Source organism: Aulostomus chinensis, chromosome 22 (genome assembly GCF_037954235.1).
Source record: "Aulostomus chinensis isolate RoL2024-O1b breed Wild chromosome 22, RoL_Achi_v1.0, whole genome shotgun sequence".
NCBI classification, from domain to species: Eukaryota; Metazoa; Chordata; class Actinopteri; order Syngnathiformes; family Aulostomidae; genus Aulostomus; species Aulostomus chinensis.
Window position 1 is genome coordinate 9,638,526 of NC_141341.1, and position 16,628 is coordinate 9,655,153.

The 16,628-nt window shown below is 42.8% G+C and overlaps 3 protein-coding genes across 5 annotated transcripts; all 3 read right to left on the reverse strand.

Annotated features, from left to right (window-relative positions):
- Positions 1 to 283: 283 nt before the first annotated feature.
- Positions 284 to 2,362, reverse strand: s100s (S100 calcium binding protein S). Of its 2 annotated transcripts, XM_086193710.1 has the most exons (4): positions 2,331 to 2,362; positions 1,202 to 1,248; positions 721 to 874; positions 284 to 474 (listed from the first exon to the last, which is right to left on the reverse strand). In XM_086193710.1, exons 2-4 carry the CDS (start codon positions 1,213 to 1,215, stop codon positions 286 to 288), a joined length of 357 nt encoding a protein of 118 aa, XP_086049836.1. In that variant the 5' UTR covers positions 1,216 to 1,248; positions 2,331 to 2,362; the 3' UTR covers positions 284 to 285. The 2 variants fall into 2 exon arrangements, with proteins under 2 accessions (XP_086049836.1, XP_086049837.1); XM_086193711.1 differs by lacking the exon at positions 2,331 to 2,362 and having other exon boundaries at positions 1,198 to 1,245.
- Positions 2,363 to 4,156: 1,794 nt separating this feature from the next.
- Positions 4,157 to 10,625, reverse strand: s100u (S100 calcium binding protein U). 2 transcript variants are annotated; one of them, XM_086193949.1, is made up of 3 exons: positions 10,429 to 10,625; positions 7,388 to 7,518; positions 4,157 to 7,137 (listed from the first exon to the last, which is right to left on the reverse strand). In XM_086193949.1, exons 2-3 carry the CDS (start codon positions 7,505 to 7,507, stop codon positions 6,598 to 6,600), a joined length of 660 nt encoding a protein of 219 aa, XP_086050075.1. In that variant the 5' UTR covers positions 7,508 to 7,518; positions 10,429 to 10,625; the 3' UTR covers positions 4,157 to 6,597. The 2 variants fall into 2 exon arrangements, with proteins under 2 accessions (XP_086050075.1, XP_086050076.1); XM_086193950.1 differs by lacking the exon at positions 10,429 to 10,625 and adding an exon at positions 10,299 to 10,377.
- Positions 10,626 to 13,032: 2,407 nt separating this feature from the next.
- On the reverse strand, positions 13,033 to 15,311 carry s100a11 (S100 calcium binding protein A11). The gene is made up of 2 exons (XM_086193224.1): positions 15,042 to 15,311; positions 13,033 to 13,385 (listed from the first exon to the last, which is right to left on the reverse strand). Exons 1-2 carry the CDS (start codon positions 15,168 to 15,170, stop codon positions 13,251 to 13,253), a joined length of 264 nt encoding a protein of 87 aa, XP_086049350.1. The 5' UTR covers positions 15,171 to 15,311; the 3' UTR covers positions 13,033 to 13,250.
- Between the last annotated feature and the right edge of the window lie 1,317 nt (positions 15,312 to 16,628).

Consider the following 16,628-nt stretch of genomic DNA (forward strand, 5'->3'; position numbering starts at 1 on the left):
GCATGAAAACAGTAGTAGAGGGGAAACACTACTCCTGCTGAAGAAATGCCCTGTGTTCTGTGAACCAACCAGAAATCTGCTGGACCGACAAATCCCCCCCCCCCCCAGTCCCCCCTCAGCCCTGCTTTGACATGTGTTGTAGTGTTTAAAAATTGCATAAGACCAAAAAAATCCATTGCAACTCTCCTGATTTACAGTTCTTACCCCCTCCACCTCCTTTTCTTTCTCTTCTCCCCCTTTTCCAACCCCCGCCTCCACCCTCCCACCCCCGTCTCTTGCACTGACTCAATCTTTCTTCTCCGCCGACCCGCCGTCTTTTGGTTTTTCATCTGTTTTGAACTCCAGGAAGAAGTCATTGCAGGCGACCGTTAGGGCACCCATCAGAATGATGAACTCGGTGAAGTCCACCTCCCCGTCGTTGTTGGCGTCCAAGTCGTTCATCACCTTCTCGACTGCTTCATTATCCTTAGAGTTCTGTGAGCAGGGAACAGAGTTAAGAATGTGCTCTCTGTTATGTGTGTGTGGGCATACATCCATGAACAGGCCTGTCTGTACTCGTGAGTATGTGAGTGAGCGCATACCTTCACTTGTGTGTGTCAAGCATGCATACTTGCAAACTACATACATACACACGTACGCGCGTGCACACACACACACACACACACACACACACACACACACACACACACACACACATACTACACACTTTTCCCCCCTTACCCCTAAGTAACTCCCCAGCTCCTCTAGTAACATCTCCTTCAGTTCACCCCTGCTCAGCGTGTACTTGTCTCCTTCCTTCCCCGAATACTTGTGGAAGGTTTTTATGAGCATCTGCATGGCACTCTCCAGGTTGGAACTGGGCTCCTTGGACATGCTGGAAAAGGATAAGGTCAAAAGGTCAGACTCTGCTACAAAATGCCCGCTCCAGCCTTGTCAGCATGTGCGGCCACATAGCAACCAAGGGTGAAGCCACCAAAAAAAGTGATACATGGACAGGTAGACTTGAAGGAGCAGAGAGTAGTATAGTAATTTAAGTATTTGTGTGTGTGTGTGTGTGTGTGTGTGTGTGTGTGTGTGTGTGTGTGTGTGTGTGTGTGTGTGTGTGTGTGTGTGTGTGTGTGAGACCTTACTGGTTTTTACATGTCAGAGGATGTAAAGATGGAAGAAAGCTTTGGAAAAGCTTTCAAACAATCTTACACACATTGTGTCTGGCATCTTGGAGCTCCTGCTGCCGGGCTCGTGCAGAGACTGTGCGCACACAGACACAGATAAGTCAATGAGCTTGAGGGATAAAAAATTTCTCAGTGTGTAAAAATGCAAAACTCTTGTCACCTGAAATGCTGCATATTGAAAAGGAAAAGGTAAAGCAGTGTTCAGAACATTTGATCTGTTTATAATCCATGAGTTATCACCACGCGTGTAACGGTGGCATCAGTGACAAGTGGCTTCTGTCGGTTGATTGTGAACAAGCTCATCATTCAAAATGGAAACCAGAAGTGAAACATAAAACTTGTCTGGTAATCACATTCAGAAACTAAGTGGCTAAGTAACCTGAGGTGGCTGATGAGATGAGGGTAGTCGTTTCCTTCCACCTTCAGAAAGACCTCCAGACTAACACAACTTTTCTATGTAAACATAAACCATATCATATGCCCCCCCCCACACACACACACACGCACACACACACACACACACACACACACACACACACACACACACACACACTAACCCACCGATCTAGCGGAGCATCATTTATTAACTATGTTACAAAAGGGGACGCTGATGTCACCCGCTGGTTATTGCCTCTCATCATGCTGCAGAGCAGTGGACCGGAGAGGCCAGTGGACACCAAAGCAAGCTAAGTTGAAAATGTATAGGGGTCACCTGTCTCAGTGACTGACACAATACAATAGAAGGCCATGGAGACAAAAAATACCATCAGTAACACAATATCAAGTATGCTAATAATGCATACGCCAGCGTATGTAGGATGTAAATGTTAAAAGCAAGATAAAGAGTTCCTTGTCCTGCAGGTTGGGAGTCATATCGCTAGCTGGTATTAGTTGTCGTTCTATCATATATTTGATTTTGCGTTCAACAGTCAAACTTTCCATCCACATTTCACCGCACGGTTGATGTTGCTTTCACCTCAGCAGGAAGTCAAGTGTAACTGTAAGTGCTCAGCTGAGTGTCCTCTATCTAGCGCCCCAATGCTCCAGTTTGACTGCCATTTGCTGCACAGCCGATGAAATACTTCATCTTACTTCACTTGACAAGAAAACCTCCATCAGATACAGAGGAGAAAGTACATGGATGCTGTTGTGTCTTACCTGAGTGATGATGGAGGGCCTCCTTTGTCTGAGAAGAGGTGCAGGGGAAAGAGCCAAGGCAGAGATGGATAGGGAGAGAGTTTGCCAGTGGCTTAAATATCACCAGCCCCCCCCCCCCCCACCACACACACACACACCTCCACCACCCCCTTTCACCCAACTCTATCTTTCCCTTCTCTCTCTCTTTGCGGGTGTTTTCTCTCCCTTCCTCGCTCCTCTTTGCAAGCACAAAAACACGTGTGTGGTCATTTCTACAAGCTATTGTTTTTTTAGACACTTTGTCATTTTAAATTTGAATGCACATGTCTCGATCACTGCCGTTCATCGCTTGGGCCTTTTTCCTCTGTTGCTGCACTTTAACGATATATTTGCACAGCATGATTTTATTTTAAACATGCTATTCAAAAAAACTGCACATGATGGAACTATATACTTTAATAAATTCATACTAGGCTCATTTTGTGATCAAAAAACTATAAAGAAACTCTTAGACCTCCCTTTTACAGATTTTTTTTCGACTAAAACAAGTAAAACTAGTAATAATAATTGAATTGACTAAAATGCTTTTAAAACTTACGACATTTCGCCTAAGACTATACCTAACAATAACCATATTGACCAAAACCTCTAGTGGTTTAGTTGATTAAAAAAAAAAAAGAAAAAAAGATTAAAACTAACAATAATCAACTTACTCGCTGACTAGACTAAAACCTCAAGGGATTTCATCATCTAAAACAAGACAAAAATGAATAACTATCAAATGACCATAAACAATACCGATTTTTGTGAAAAGATTTAAAGTGAATTCAAAGCAGCTGCCCATAAAAACAGAGGAGACATATTAAGGCTCACAACTGGGGTCGATTTTCATTGACTAAATGAATCTGGAGTAAAACAGCATTTATTGATTAAAACTCACAGAAACATTTATTTCTTATTTTTGACTACGGCTGAAATGCTCAAACTATGATATCAACTTCAACCTCATTAAAAGAAAAACAAGATAAGGAAGGGTTAGGATGAAGGATAACTGACACTAAATTCACATTAATATGAAGCCAAAAACAACAACAACAACAACAACAAAAAATAGGTTGGTCACAGTTTTATTCAATATCAGCCATTAGACATGTTACAATGATGAAGCAAAAAACAAAACAAAAAAAACAAAACAAAACAAAAAAAACCCAAAATTATACAGCTGTTACAAAGGAAGTTGAAATACTAACATAGTGGAGTTTGCTGGACATGACAGTGGACTTGAATGGAGTCCAACTGCTAAACACACACACACCCTCTAGCACTTGGCAGGAAACAGTACATCAATGCACAATGATAGAAGTTTGCACAATATCCTGGGAATGGTCCCATAATCACAAACATTTTGACCCAATCAGACTCAAAGGAACAGCCATAGACTTGTATGTACACCAGGAGGACCCTCAACACAAGGTATTGTCTTCATCTGTGTGTCTCACCATGAATGAGACACATTGTGTGGCAATTAAAAAAAAAAAAAGAAAAGAAAAAAAACTGGCTGCAAACACTCCCTGCTGCAAATCTGCTGTGTTTCGTTCCAGCATGTTTGAAATCTACATGGGTTGGGTGGGGCTTACGCTATGGGACGGTAACATTACTGCCAGATTAAACACTTCAGCCTCTTTGAAAGTAGACTCAGCTCTCTGAGTCCACCTGCAATTCCCATTAGGCTGAAATAAAAGGATTTCCAGAGAATCTTTCACTGAGGTACCGTAAGTCCAGGAATCTATTGGTAGTGCAAGACACGTGAATTTAAAACATGTCTGTAAAGTAAATTTACATGTATCCAGTTTCTTTTTTTTTTATGAGAATTGAGATTTAAAAACAAAACAAATCAACACATTAATAAGGAAAACAGCCAAACAGCTATAAAAGTGACTGCAATGTGTTTAAAATGGCACCTGGCTTATTAGGAATAGCAACAAAATTTAAAAAAAACAGTGTGCAGTTTGCCAGTATTTATCAATTCATACACAAGATGCGAGGACACGAGGCCTACAGTATGTACATGTTGAACAGGATGCTCGCTGCAGACGGTGCAAGAGAGTGATATGTTACCAGTTGTTACAAGAAGTACCTTGATAAGAACATTATTTAGATATATAACAAGAATATAAAATTGTAATAATAAAGTCTAAATAGCCCAAAATGTCCACTAAGATTGTTAATCACCATTTGTCATGCAGGAAACAAGTAAGTATAAAGCCTGAGCAGAGTGTGTAAATGAGAGTATTTACGATGGGAGTGTCGCAGTGAGGCAGGGTGACCACATGACTCATCTTTATTTGTCTTGCCCGGTGTGCTGCTAAGCAGTGTGTGTAGTGCCAAGTGCTGCTAAGGTGCACATTAGATAAAGTGCCCGAAATGCGCCTTCAACACTACGCAGCTGGCCGACTACGATGCCGCAGGCTTGCAACACGAGCCATTTTCTCATGGCTGCATTATTGATGATGAGACAATTTACAAATCATTAAATTGTAATTAACAAATTGCATATAACGTGACAAAGAACTTTCAAGTGATCTCCATAGTGGTCCGAACAAGAAAGAGTGTTTAACATAAAAATTCAAGGCCATGTTGAACTTAAATAATGGCCACAATATTGGTAATACAATAATAACTAGAAAATATGTTTGATAGCATGCGGCGTTTGTGTGTATTAACCAGCGGTAAAGAGAGAGATCCATATTGATGGCTCAGTATTCTGCCCTGACGGCGACACCCTCCCCCGACACTACCAGCTTGTCTGATGGGCAGGAGCTCAGGGGCCCGGGATTGCTTTCATGCAATTGTTTGTGTCCCAGGGTGTGTAACCCATCAAACGTCTAATCCGGTAGTCTCCTAATGCTGGGGACTCAGGGATCCAGTTGCAGGTCAAACAGGGTCTTTAAACTGTATAAGGGTGTGACTAACAAACACGCAAGCCTGGGTACCTGTTAGTACCAGCAGATAACAGCAAGCAACAGTTTTAAAACCGGCTTCCACAACAAAAGGTCAAGTTTCTGCTTTTCGTGTGGAGCCCCCTCCTCTTTGCCGGGGGTCGCCACTCAGCAACTCATGCAACCTGACCATTGTAATGTGTGGAAGACACTTAAAAGCTGAATTGTGCCATAAAGTGATATGTCACACAATATATGTGTCCCCTAATATGAGTGTTTTGTCATCTTGTTCTTTTCATTTTATTCTAATCCAGGTGGATTTGGTTGCATGAACTCTCTTTCACCTGCTCCTCTCTTGGCCAGTCGATGGGACTATTTTGGGCTCCCCTTTGACCTCAAGGGTCCTTTGGTGTGGATTCCCTCCTTGACTCTTTTAATTATTTATCCTGGGGCCACACTTGATCCTCCAGTTCCATAACAGCTGATTATGAATGAAGAGAATATACAGTAGGTCCCAGATAAAGTGATAAGGTAATGCATAGCCGCAGCAAAACAATTTGTTTATTGTCATGCTAAATCAGCACCAAATAGTTAAAGTGTAAAAATGTTGATATGTTATTGACAGATTTCCATGCAAGCAATAGTTCAACAACCGTACAAAAGAGTAAACATAACAAAGTATGAAGTAAACTTTAATTAGTAAGCTGATCTAGGCTAGCTGTTTCCCTCCTGTTCCCAGATTTTAAGCTAAGCTAAGCTAACTGGCTACTGGGCGTAGCTTCATATTAATTGGAAACATATGAGCGCAATTTCTCATCTAAGATGTGGCAAGAAAGCGAATAAGCACATTTCCCAAAACTATTCCTTAAAGCCATTAGTACTTAGTAGGGTGGGGCAGCGTGACAAGAACTCATGGAGAAAAGAAAAACAAAAGCTGGGGGGAGGACGGGATACAAGCTAAACGCCTCGTCTCTTCCACTTTGGTCTTGTGTGTCGGCGTGCTGACAGAGGCGAATCATATTTTACTGTAAAGGTTTTCACAGGGATACTGCATGCACACGATAGTGAACTTCTGCATGCTGATCATGATGAGGTAAACGTGCTTTATAGTGGGATGCACATGCTGTCCATATAAACATAGTGGTACAGAGCAACAATTCTACTGTCATGTACACGCACAGGAATGGGGGTTCTTCCGAGCTGTAATGTTGGAACTTCTGCTGATATTTTTGTATTTCATGGTGAAAAAAATGTTTAGTGGCATACCAACTTGTTTTAGCAATGCTATGTTTTGTGTAGTGTTGAATGTAAGCGTTTAGTGTGACTTGAAAGAAGCAATGGATTGTCCCCTATGAGGTGGCCTCCTCCGTCTTCTTCTCCACCTCCCCCTCCTCGACCACCACTTCTGCTGCCATCTCCTCCGTAACTTCTACCACCTTTTCTGTTTCCTCCACCTTCACCTCCTCTTTCACTGCCACCTCCACGGTCGGTCCAACCACCTCTACTGCCGCTGCCGGTTTCTCCTCTTCTTCTTTAGCTGCTTCAGGCTGCGTCTCCCCCTCTGCCTTTTTTTCTGCCTTGACTTCTATCTTCCCACCTGCATTTGCTTCTATTTTGACTTCAGCAGGTGCCTCCACCTTCATGTTGTTATCAGCTTCTGGTTTGGGCTCAGTGTTTGCTTCTGGTTTCTCCTCCTCTTTGGCGCTTTGTGCCACCTGTCCGGAGGCAGCGTTCTGAGCGGGTTCCTGTTTGGAGACGGCACGCTGCTCACTGAGCGAGACTGCCAGGTAACCGACCAGCTTCATGTACTCCTCAAAGCCAACCTTGCCATCCTGGTTGGCGTCCAGCCCCTGGCCCATGTTGTTGACCGCCTCTTTGCTGTCGGTGTCCTGGAGCATGAGACAGTCAAGCATGATGATGAGCAGCCTGTAACCCTAGCTGGACTCTCACTGGTTATATCACCACACATGATTAGTAAATGACCCCTCGACTAGTGGCTCTATTTACATTATAAAGCAGATGAATGTCATTCTATCATATCAGATCACTTTTCCTATTCACCTACTGCATATTATGTAAAGTCCTGGCCTGTGCAAGTGTTGGTAACATTTCAAAGAGGTTCAATTAAGGTTTCCTAACCGACAGGATGTTGCTGAGCTGGCTCTTGACAAGGCTCTGGAACTCTTTCTTTCCTAGACTCTCCCTTCCCTTGGTGGACTTCAGGAAGACCTTCACCATGGTCTGAATGGCTGCCTCCATGACTCCTCTCTCTGGAAAAAGAGAGATGTTATAGAAGGATAGTCGGAGAGATGCATGCTGTAAAAGAGGAATTTCACAAAGCGAAGGGCACATTCAGTGGAAAATGAGACTGAGGACCTCCTCATGTCACCGCAGGACCTTTCGTTTCAGGTGTTGTCGAACTGCAAGAAGGGAGGGATGGTGACGCGAGATAGTGAGATGGAGTCTGATTGAGATGCACAATGGAAGTTCTGATCTTTGATAGGTTATCTGATCTACTGAAGCTGCTGAAGGTGCTGGGCTTCAGATTACCACGAGGTTGACCTACTGCCTGTCTGCTCTTCTATCTCTCACCCTGTCTCTCTTTTTCTTTCGAGCGCTCTCACCAGCCCCTCACTTTTTGTCCCACCCTCTCTTCATTCGCCTTCTACTGTCTCATCAGCTCTCCCCAGCCTTCCTCAAGCCTTCACACAAACGCGCACATACAGAAACCCAACCGCTACACTACTGGAACAATACTTCACTATACAAGTGTAGTTTGCCTTTCACAAAGACATTTTGTGCGTCCAGACTGCTGAAAGGGCCAGCCACGTATATTTAGCTTGAAGCTAATGGTGTCCGACAGCTAAGAAATGTTAAACTGTCAAAAAATGTGCATTTACAAACCCTCAAGCACATCACATTCGTTCAGGGTAGCGCCCGGCACAGCTGGCTGGAGGATTCGGCTGCACCAACTTGCTTGCACTCGTTCAAAGAACAGAAGTGTTGTAGTTTGTTATCAGCTCAAATCAAAGTGTTTGAGCTCTACTGAGTACATAGCTGGATAGAAAAGAGGTGGACTATACAGGACGATGTACTCGAGCATTTCTAAGATGTCATTTTTGAATAGTTTTGCTGTTGTTAGCCGTCAGTCATCAACCGTCAAGCTAAATATACATGGCGGGCTCTGTCTGCACTCTGGAGTCACCAAGAAGTAATGCAGTGAAGTAAAAAAAAACACTACATCAACATTTGAAAGTACATGAAAGGTAATACACACTTTTTGGGAGAATTATTATGTTAATAACCCCTAAATTACAACAAGTAGTATCGGGAGATGTTAAGCAACATGGATATCGTCATACATAACCGAAAGATGTTGCACAAAATGTAAACCATGCATGAAGGTGACACAACCTTGCAGGAATTCCATTCATTGCTGTTAGTGGAGATCACTTAGACAGGAATTTACAGGCCAACGCTGGGCTAGCTTGCCCCAAAGCAGTGAGAGAATGTGTTCAAGGCGAGTCGTACTTGTCTGTCAGTTTCAGTATTCAAAAACACCCTGAAAGACTTTTCAACACGACCCTCTTTCGCCTGTGTCAGCTGAGCGGCCATTTGTAGACAGCAAATTAATATCTCATTCAGTGGAGTGCATGTCACACGCCCAACATAAGCAACGGTCAATTAGGACGCATGGCTGTTAGGCTCATTATAGCGACTGAGAGCGGTGATGCTATAGCATTGGGACATTAACATCTAACATTTCACCAGACGGCTTCGGGAGTTTACTCGCTGACCCACTGATCTCTAACTGTCATTTTGGTGCTCTCACATGAAAGCACACACACACACACACACACACACACACACACACACACACACACACACACGTTAATAAGGAGCATCTGATTGGTATGAAAGAAAAAACTCAGCTCAACTTCTCTTATGAAATGTGTTTTAAGATACTTTTTCTGAGTTTTTTATGATATAAAGGGCATGTCATGCAGGAACTTTAGGGGACTTCTTCCTTGGTGACACACCCTCCTCAGCCTGAACATGCAGGGGCCTCCATAGTTCTCAGGGCGTCCTCTCCAAAAAAACAAAACAAAAAAACAACCAACTACCCAGCAAAAAAACGTCTCCTTCTATTCTTGGGCTGACATTTCTGTCCACTCTCCTATGAATTATTCAGCCAGGAACCTGTCCTAAGGTGGTTGCCTGCCTGGACACAGTCCCAACACGTGCCCAAATTATTTCAGCAAATGAATTCCAGGCTTGCATCACTCATCCCACGTCAGAGCTTCATCTAGTCCCACTCCCAGGGACAAACTAATCCGCGTTATTTGTTTTAAGAGGCCAAAAAACAACTGCACAAATAATTCAAGATACAGGCCTACAACCAGAGGTTTCCCGTTTCCCTCCAGAGCCCAAAGGAGATTGAGTGTTGCGTTTCCAAATGGGCGAATGTGATACGGTATGTGCGCAGAGTAATGACAATACTACCGCTCGTGTGGCATGAAATATTAACAGAGGAACAAGTTGGGTTGCGGCTCAATAGACGCGCAGCGGCTGTCTGTCGTCCAAATCCGGAGATATGTTTGAAAATAGACACACACACACACACACGCACACACATCTCACAGAGCAGCTGAACACCGATTTAAATTATTTAAACAGTTCCATAAACACCCACGCACATATTTGTCACATTGAGGGGCCTCTTTTAATTAGCGCACAAAATGATTTCTTTGCGGAAAAATGCACTTTTACACGCGACTCGTGCGGATGAATCAATTTAAAGCTATGTCACTTCCATGTTAAACAAAGTGTTTTTTTTTTAACTTTTGATCGACAACTTGACAAATGATCTGTATCAAACATCTGTCAATCGTAGAGAGAGAGAGAGAGAGAGAGAGAGAGAGAAAGCGCAAATGGTTAAACGCGACAGATAAAACCGTTAAAGTTCATAAAAGCAAATAAGATTGAAACTATGAACGTCACGCTTTTAGAAAAGTGCAGCTCCGAGGAGGAACGTCAGTCTCATTGATACCGTCAAACCGCCGAGTTTCATGGGACGGCTTCTGCGGGAGTTTATCGAAACGTGGCAAAACGATGAGCAAACACACCGCTTGAACGGAGGAGAAACCTCACAAGAGTCCAGAAAGACGCAGTCAACTCACCGTAAACAGTCTGCGGAACAAGAGACGTGTATAAATGTGCGCAAATGTGAATTTCGTCCCTCTTCTCCGCCTTTCTACGCTGCTTTGAGTTCACAGAACTTGCCAAACTAGTAGGACTGCAAAGTCTCTTCCGTGATTTTGGTTTTTTTTTTTTTTCTTTCCTTAAAACTTTTCCCCCTGACAAGTCAAAGGGCGTGTACCTGGAAGAGTGAGAGGGAGGATTATTGGAAGTGTGGACGAGCGCAGCTGGGAGTCCCAGCTGAGGGGAATGAAAGTATATCAAAACACTTAGACTCGGTTTTTGTTGGAATTATCTTTGGCTCATGTGCCGGCTGATTCGCGTCATGCGTGATTTACGCAGTTTCACGCCAGGCTTGTGTCTGAGCAGCGGCGTGAACAGGGGCGAGGAGAGGAGCGGGGAGGGTGGGCTGTTGCTCCGTCTACATAAGTCTCACTCTTTAAATGATGTCTCACTCATTTAAGTGTGGAGACGGAGATCGTTTGGGTTCTACGGAGAGAAAAAATAATAATAGTTCGTAGACATAGACGGAACTTTTTGTTTTTTTTTGAGGCCACAATAACTTCTTCCCCCCAATGACGCAGAATATAACTTTTTCACTCAATTAATTTGTGACTGCAAATGATATCTTGTTCCGATTTTTACAAAAAAGAATAAATACATCGAGGGACCAAGTCATTTCTTGTGGTCAAAATAGCTGAACTGATGGAAGTTCTAACTTGTGGCCTCAAATTATATATTTATCTCTGTCTATTTCCTCTCCAGGCCTCTGTGGTGTTCTAGGGAGCAGTTGTCACAAACATCTTTGAAGTCCTTCAGCCTGTTGCCAACAACAAAGATGAACTAATGGAACAAATATTACAATTACACATCTGTTTTCCAACAACACATTTATCTGCATTCTTCACAAGAGGAACTGACCGTCAGTGATGGCGATTTCCCTCTAATATTGTTCATTTGAGAGGGAGACAAATCAGTGGAATTACTTCAGGAATGTGCAGCAAGAGGTGAAACGATCTTTTTTCCTTTCTTTTTATGTCCTCCTAAGATGAAATCTCAGTGTCGGTGCTCCTTTCTCCGGAGATGAAAGTGTCCTCAGTCAGATGAGCCGACTGCTGCCAGACTTCTGGATAAACGGGTGCTATTTACTCGTTGTAACTTCTCAAAATCACACTGTCTTTTTTGTTGTTGTTGTTGTTGGAGGATGGAAGATTTATCGTATGAATGAAAAAAAAATTATTTGAAGTTACGGGATAAAGTTGCCACATGACATCACTGCTAATAACAAGAAAGTACTCTCAAAGTGGCCTTTCAAAAAACTTAAAAATAACTTGTATAGAAATAATCTCTATAATAGGAATGGACAACATGCTAATAAGAATCAAAACTACAGAAATAGAGTGAGAGAAGGGACTTTTTAGTCTCCCAGGAGACTCAACCCATGCTACGTAGCGTTGATTGATCTGGTTTGGGGATTATTAGAGGAGGAATTATGTCAGAATACCTGAATTAAGAGAATACTCGAGGACAGGACCAGCATGTGGGAGAATACTCTCAGTCATCCATGTCGCAGTGAGCATTGTGTTGTTTGCAAATGCTTCTTTTTTCGAAGACGCTTTTAAAGACGTTTCCCTTCTCATCCAAAAGGCCTCTTCAGTTCTCACTCGCTGGTGGTGAGTCTCAGGCTTTACTCTCTAGTTCAAGGTGTGTATTTGAACTACATTCATCATGTTACGTCTACATTGGGAAGTATTTCAAGGTGAAGTGTAGTGTCAGAGAGGAAGTGGCACTCGTGGCGCTGGAAGTGGCGAACCCTCACCCTGACTGAACTGAGAGGTGATGTAAATCCTTTTTTTTTTAAAGGGTTTTCAGTTGCGTCTTCAACTGAAATGAACTAAATATACAAGACACTCCTTGCACTGATTTGTTAAAATGGCCCCTAACCAGTATAGTGTATGTGAAACCAGTGTGCACACAGCTTCACTCAAATTGGCGCGCTTGCACATTCAGGCACTAACCCTGCTGATTCAACGGTCCCTTCGTCACTCCTCCCATGCTTCCACCTCGACGTGCGTAATTCGGATCCAAAGGTCACGTTTTCTTATCTGTTGAAAGATATATACTCAGAATAGGTAGGCAGCGCCTTTCCTCTCTCTCACAGAATTAAGAGAGGCCTAGAGGCAATGGAAGGGCTGCTGAGCCAGCCACCACACATAACTCTGTCTAGACGTCAGAGTGAACCCAGAGTGACCATCGTATCTTTCACTATAATACATGAAATTAAACTACAAATAAGCTTGATGTTGGACAAAAAAATCCCTCCCAAAAAAACAATGGGATTTATTTATCGAACAGGTCACACTGGTCAACAGAGTGTGTGTGTGTGTGTGTGTGTGTGTGTGTGTGTGTGCGTGTGTGTGTGTGTGTGTGAGGGAGAGAGAGCTGAAGCTCGATGGAACAAGGTACGGTCTGGATGGTGGAGCTGTGGATGCAGTAATGTATATGGGATTACAGGCCCCTAAATCAAGGCTGTAATACACTCAAATGTGGGTGGCTGGACATCATATAATGTGGTGAATGAATAACAGGAGCCAGAGTGTTGGTGGTTGAGGGCTCAACACAATGAAGCCTTTAATTTCAAGTTCCCTGCATTTCAACAAATGTTTCACTAAAGCGTTACACATGCGGCACTGGTGGAGTGATAGAGGAGCTCACATGTCTTTGGCTTTACAGGCGGACAGCTTAATTGAGTTGATTGGTGTGGCACAATCCTCTCCAAGCCACAGCGGCAGACGCGGCGTTCTTACGGGCCGAAGCCGCCTTGCTTGCTCGCCAGTTTTCCAATCAGCTGCCAGAACTCGGAGAAAGTCAGCTCGCCGTCGTTGTTCTCATCCAGCGAACCCATGAGCTGGTCGATGGCCCCGGGACTGCTGAAACTCTGTGGGTGATGAGAGAGGAGAGACCCTGATCGTGACAAGCTGTCAGTGGGGTGCAACATCATCTACTCTGCATGACTGTCCTGCCCCCTGTTGGCTGATAGTCGAGGTAAACAGATGCTACTCATTTGATTACAATCATTCAAGAGTCCTTCGAACAAAACACCCCCGAAACACCCATCTAAACTTTTCAAAGATTTTTTTTTGGGGGGGGGGGTGTGATATAGTGTATTGATCAAGCAGGTGTATAACAAGATTATCAATCAGTAACATTTTTTGTTAATAATTATCAAAAGCGAAAGAAGATAATTATTAATTAAAATTTAAACAGCAAATAATCATGTCATAATAAAGAATGAACAATAAATAAGTTGGTGGCGTTTCTCATTTTTTTTAAACACAATATATGGATCTCGATTGGTGTTTGATCATATTTTTTGTACTGTATCGATTGACTTTTAAAAGAATATGAAGGTATAGTGATGTCATCTTCTTCAGGCATTCAACTGATTTGAAAATAATCTGATGGATTCCACTTTTTGTACTCAGTCAGTCGATATGTACCTGCGTGTAGCGGTTTTGGCTGTGAAAAGTTTTAGAACACTTAGAAATCCAAGCAGTTCCAGGTAGTCGTCTTAAAAAGTGTTGAGATTATTTCGTTGAAACCCGAAATAAAGTAAATTCAATCCTCAATAGTCATACATTTGTATTTGTTTATATAAAAATACATTTTCCCAACAGTTATACAAGGGATGTTAAAGGATGATCATAGCTTATTCCTACATGTCTCAGCTTTTATTGATGGCTCACTAACCGTCTGAAGTGTTGGAGCAGACTGGTCGTACGCTGCCTATGCGGACCAGATTTGACCGTCCTATCGTGTAGCATCACGACCAGAAAAAGATCATGAATACAGAAAGTAGGACAGATTGTTTCGATAAGGCCCTCAGAGAAACCGCCGATAAAAACAAGATGTCAGGGAGGTCAGGAGTGTTTCAGAAACAAACAGAAAGAGCCGGTAAGACGTCTGGCAGGCACAACACAATCATAATACAGGATCAGCAGCTGAAAAAACAGCAGCTCCAAGCTACTTAACAGCGTTCAAGTCAGCAAGCGTCAGTTTCAGCTGAGACTCGGAGCTGCAGGTTTGACAGGTTGAGTGGCAGCAAGAAAGATGCTGATAACAGTTATCAGTAGGACGGGGATGATCGTCTGGACCGCAGAGGCATGTTCAACCAAGGCCTGACGCTACGTTTGGGCTCTTCTTTTGGACCTGATGTGACATCGGCATCCCTTTAAGAGTTCTTTATTGGTTTTTCTTTAAAAAAAAATCTAATGAACTGCAGGCTAAGAGGATGAGGCAGAGGAATAAAGGTTTTAATGGACAATTCTCTCAAGTATTTCAGAAACCCCTCAGGTTTTAGAAGGTTATTTGAGAAGATTTTGCAAAACGTTGTTGAAATTTCAAAAGATTTGAATGTACACTGTATTAAAGTCAAGCCCAGACCAGGTGGGAGACATGGTTCTCCTAATTTAAAATATGATGGAGTCTGAAAAGGAATTTTTGTCACCATAATGTGTCTGAATAGGAGTTTCAGTATTTCTCAAGAGGCCAAAGAAAGGTTAATAGTATCTAAAAATAATCTTCTGCGATGTACCTTGACGTAGTTGGGCAGCTGAGAGGTCACCAGGTTGTGGAACTCATCTTTGCTGAGGGTGCTGGAGGATCCGTCTTTCCCAGCGAACGTCTTGAACTGGGTGACCAGAGTGAGAATGGCAGCTTCCATGATGGTTCTGAGTCGAGGTTTTACCTGAAATTCAAATTAAGGGACGAATGAAAGAATCTTCTCTTGATCTTGAGGTTGAATCTGAAGTAATGGAAGCGCTGGTCTCGCCTGATGAGATGCTGCGTGGTGCAAGAATCCTCCTCCAATACATATATATATATATATACATATATACACGCCTCATCCCTTCTCACTGATGCAGAGATCAGCGGAAAACACTCCATCTGCCCTCTTCTCCCTTATCCCTTATCTAAAGAGCTGCTCTTATCTCAGCCTGATTTCCACTATAGTCTGCACACACACACACACACACACACACACACACACACACACACACACTACACTGAACACAAACACAAAACTGCTTTTCTGTCCTACAAACTCATCAAAACGACTGAAGGACTTACAGATTGCATCATCGTCAGGCTGCTGTAATCAAGCCACTGCATCATGCATGTCTAAGCAGTAATTAGTTTACACAAAACATGACTGCGATAAAACCACATCCAGTGACGAATAACTTGTGTTTTACAGATGCAAGATTTAAACGTATGTGGAATACCTGGAGAAAGATTAAATTTAGTATAAGCTGGACATTAAAATGATTTGTGTGGGTGTGGAGTATGGAACCACTAACTCCTAGAGAGAGAGAGAGAGAGAGAGAGAGAGAGAGAGAGAGAGAGAGAGAGGTGAAAAAGGATTGCTATATGCATGGTGACCTGCTAGAATTCAAAGAATGACAAGCTCTTGCCTCATAACAACATGCTCTTTTCCGTCATTGTTTAAATTCCACTTCATCCCAACGCCACACGTTAGGTTTGTGTTGTTTAAAAAGAGTGCTAGAGCTGCTCGGAGTTTTCAGTCTGGATGTAAATATTTCAAAGACGTGGTAGTAGATGCCTGTCAGGCCGACATTTCCCGCCGCACAGGAATTCACGCACATTTGGGAATCAACTTTATCAGTGCTGAAATGCTTGCTAGTGTAAGTCTGACGCACTGGAGATACTTTGATTGATATCATTTGATCATTCATCTTATATACTGTTGATAGAGAGCTGAGATCTATGTACAGGTCCAGATTCCATCCCCTAGATCGCACCGGACCATGAACCCAGTGTAATGGATCACCTCAGCAATCCACACATGCAGTTAAAACCTGGAATACATTTAAATGTAATGCACAAATTTATATTTGCTGTTCTTCTGTTTAAGTGTGGTCAACTACCGCTTCATAATGGAACCTTTAACATTGCAAATACAACTAGAGAGCTACTACAGCAGCAAGCGGCAATCAGATCTCAAATATCACTTCCTGTGTCCACCAGGGGGCGCTAGAGAACACGCACTCATTGCATTGTGTTGCCGTACGTCACATGAAAACAACACAGTGTTATTTTGCTGTAAATCTAATGTTTGTAGTGTCAGGCTAACTTCCTGGAACAGCTAGGTGGTGCTGTG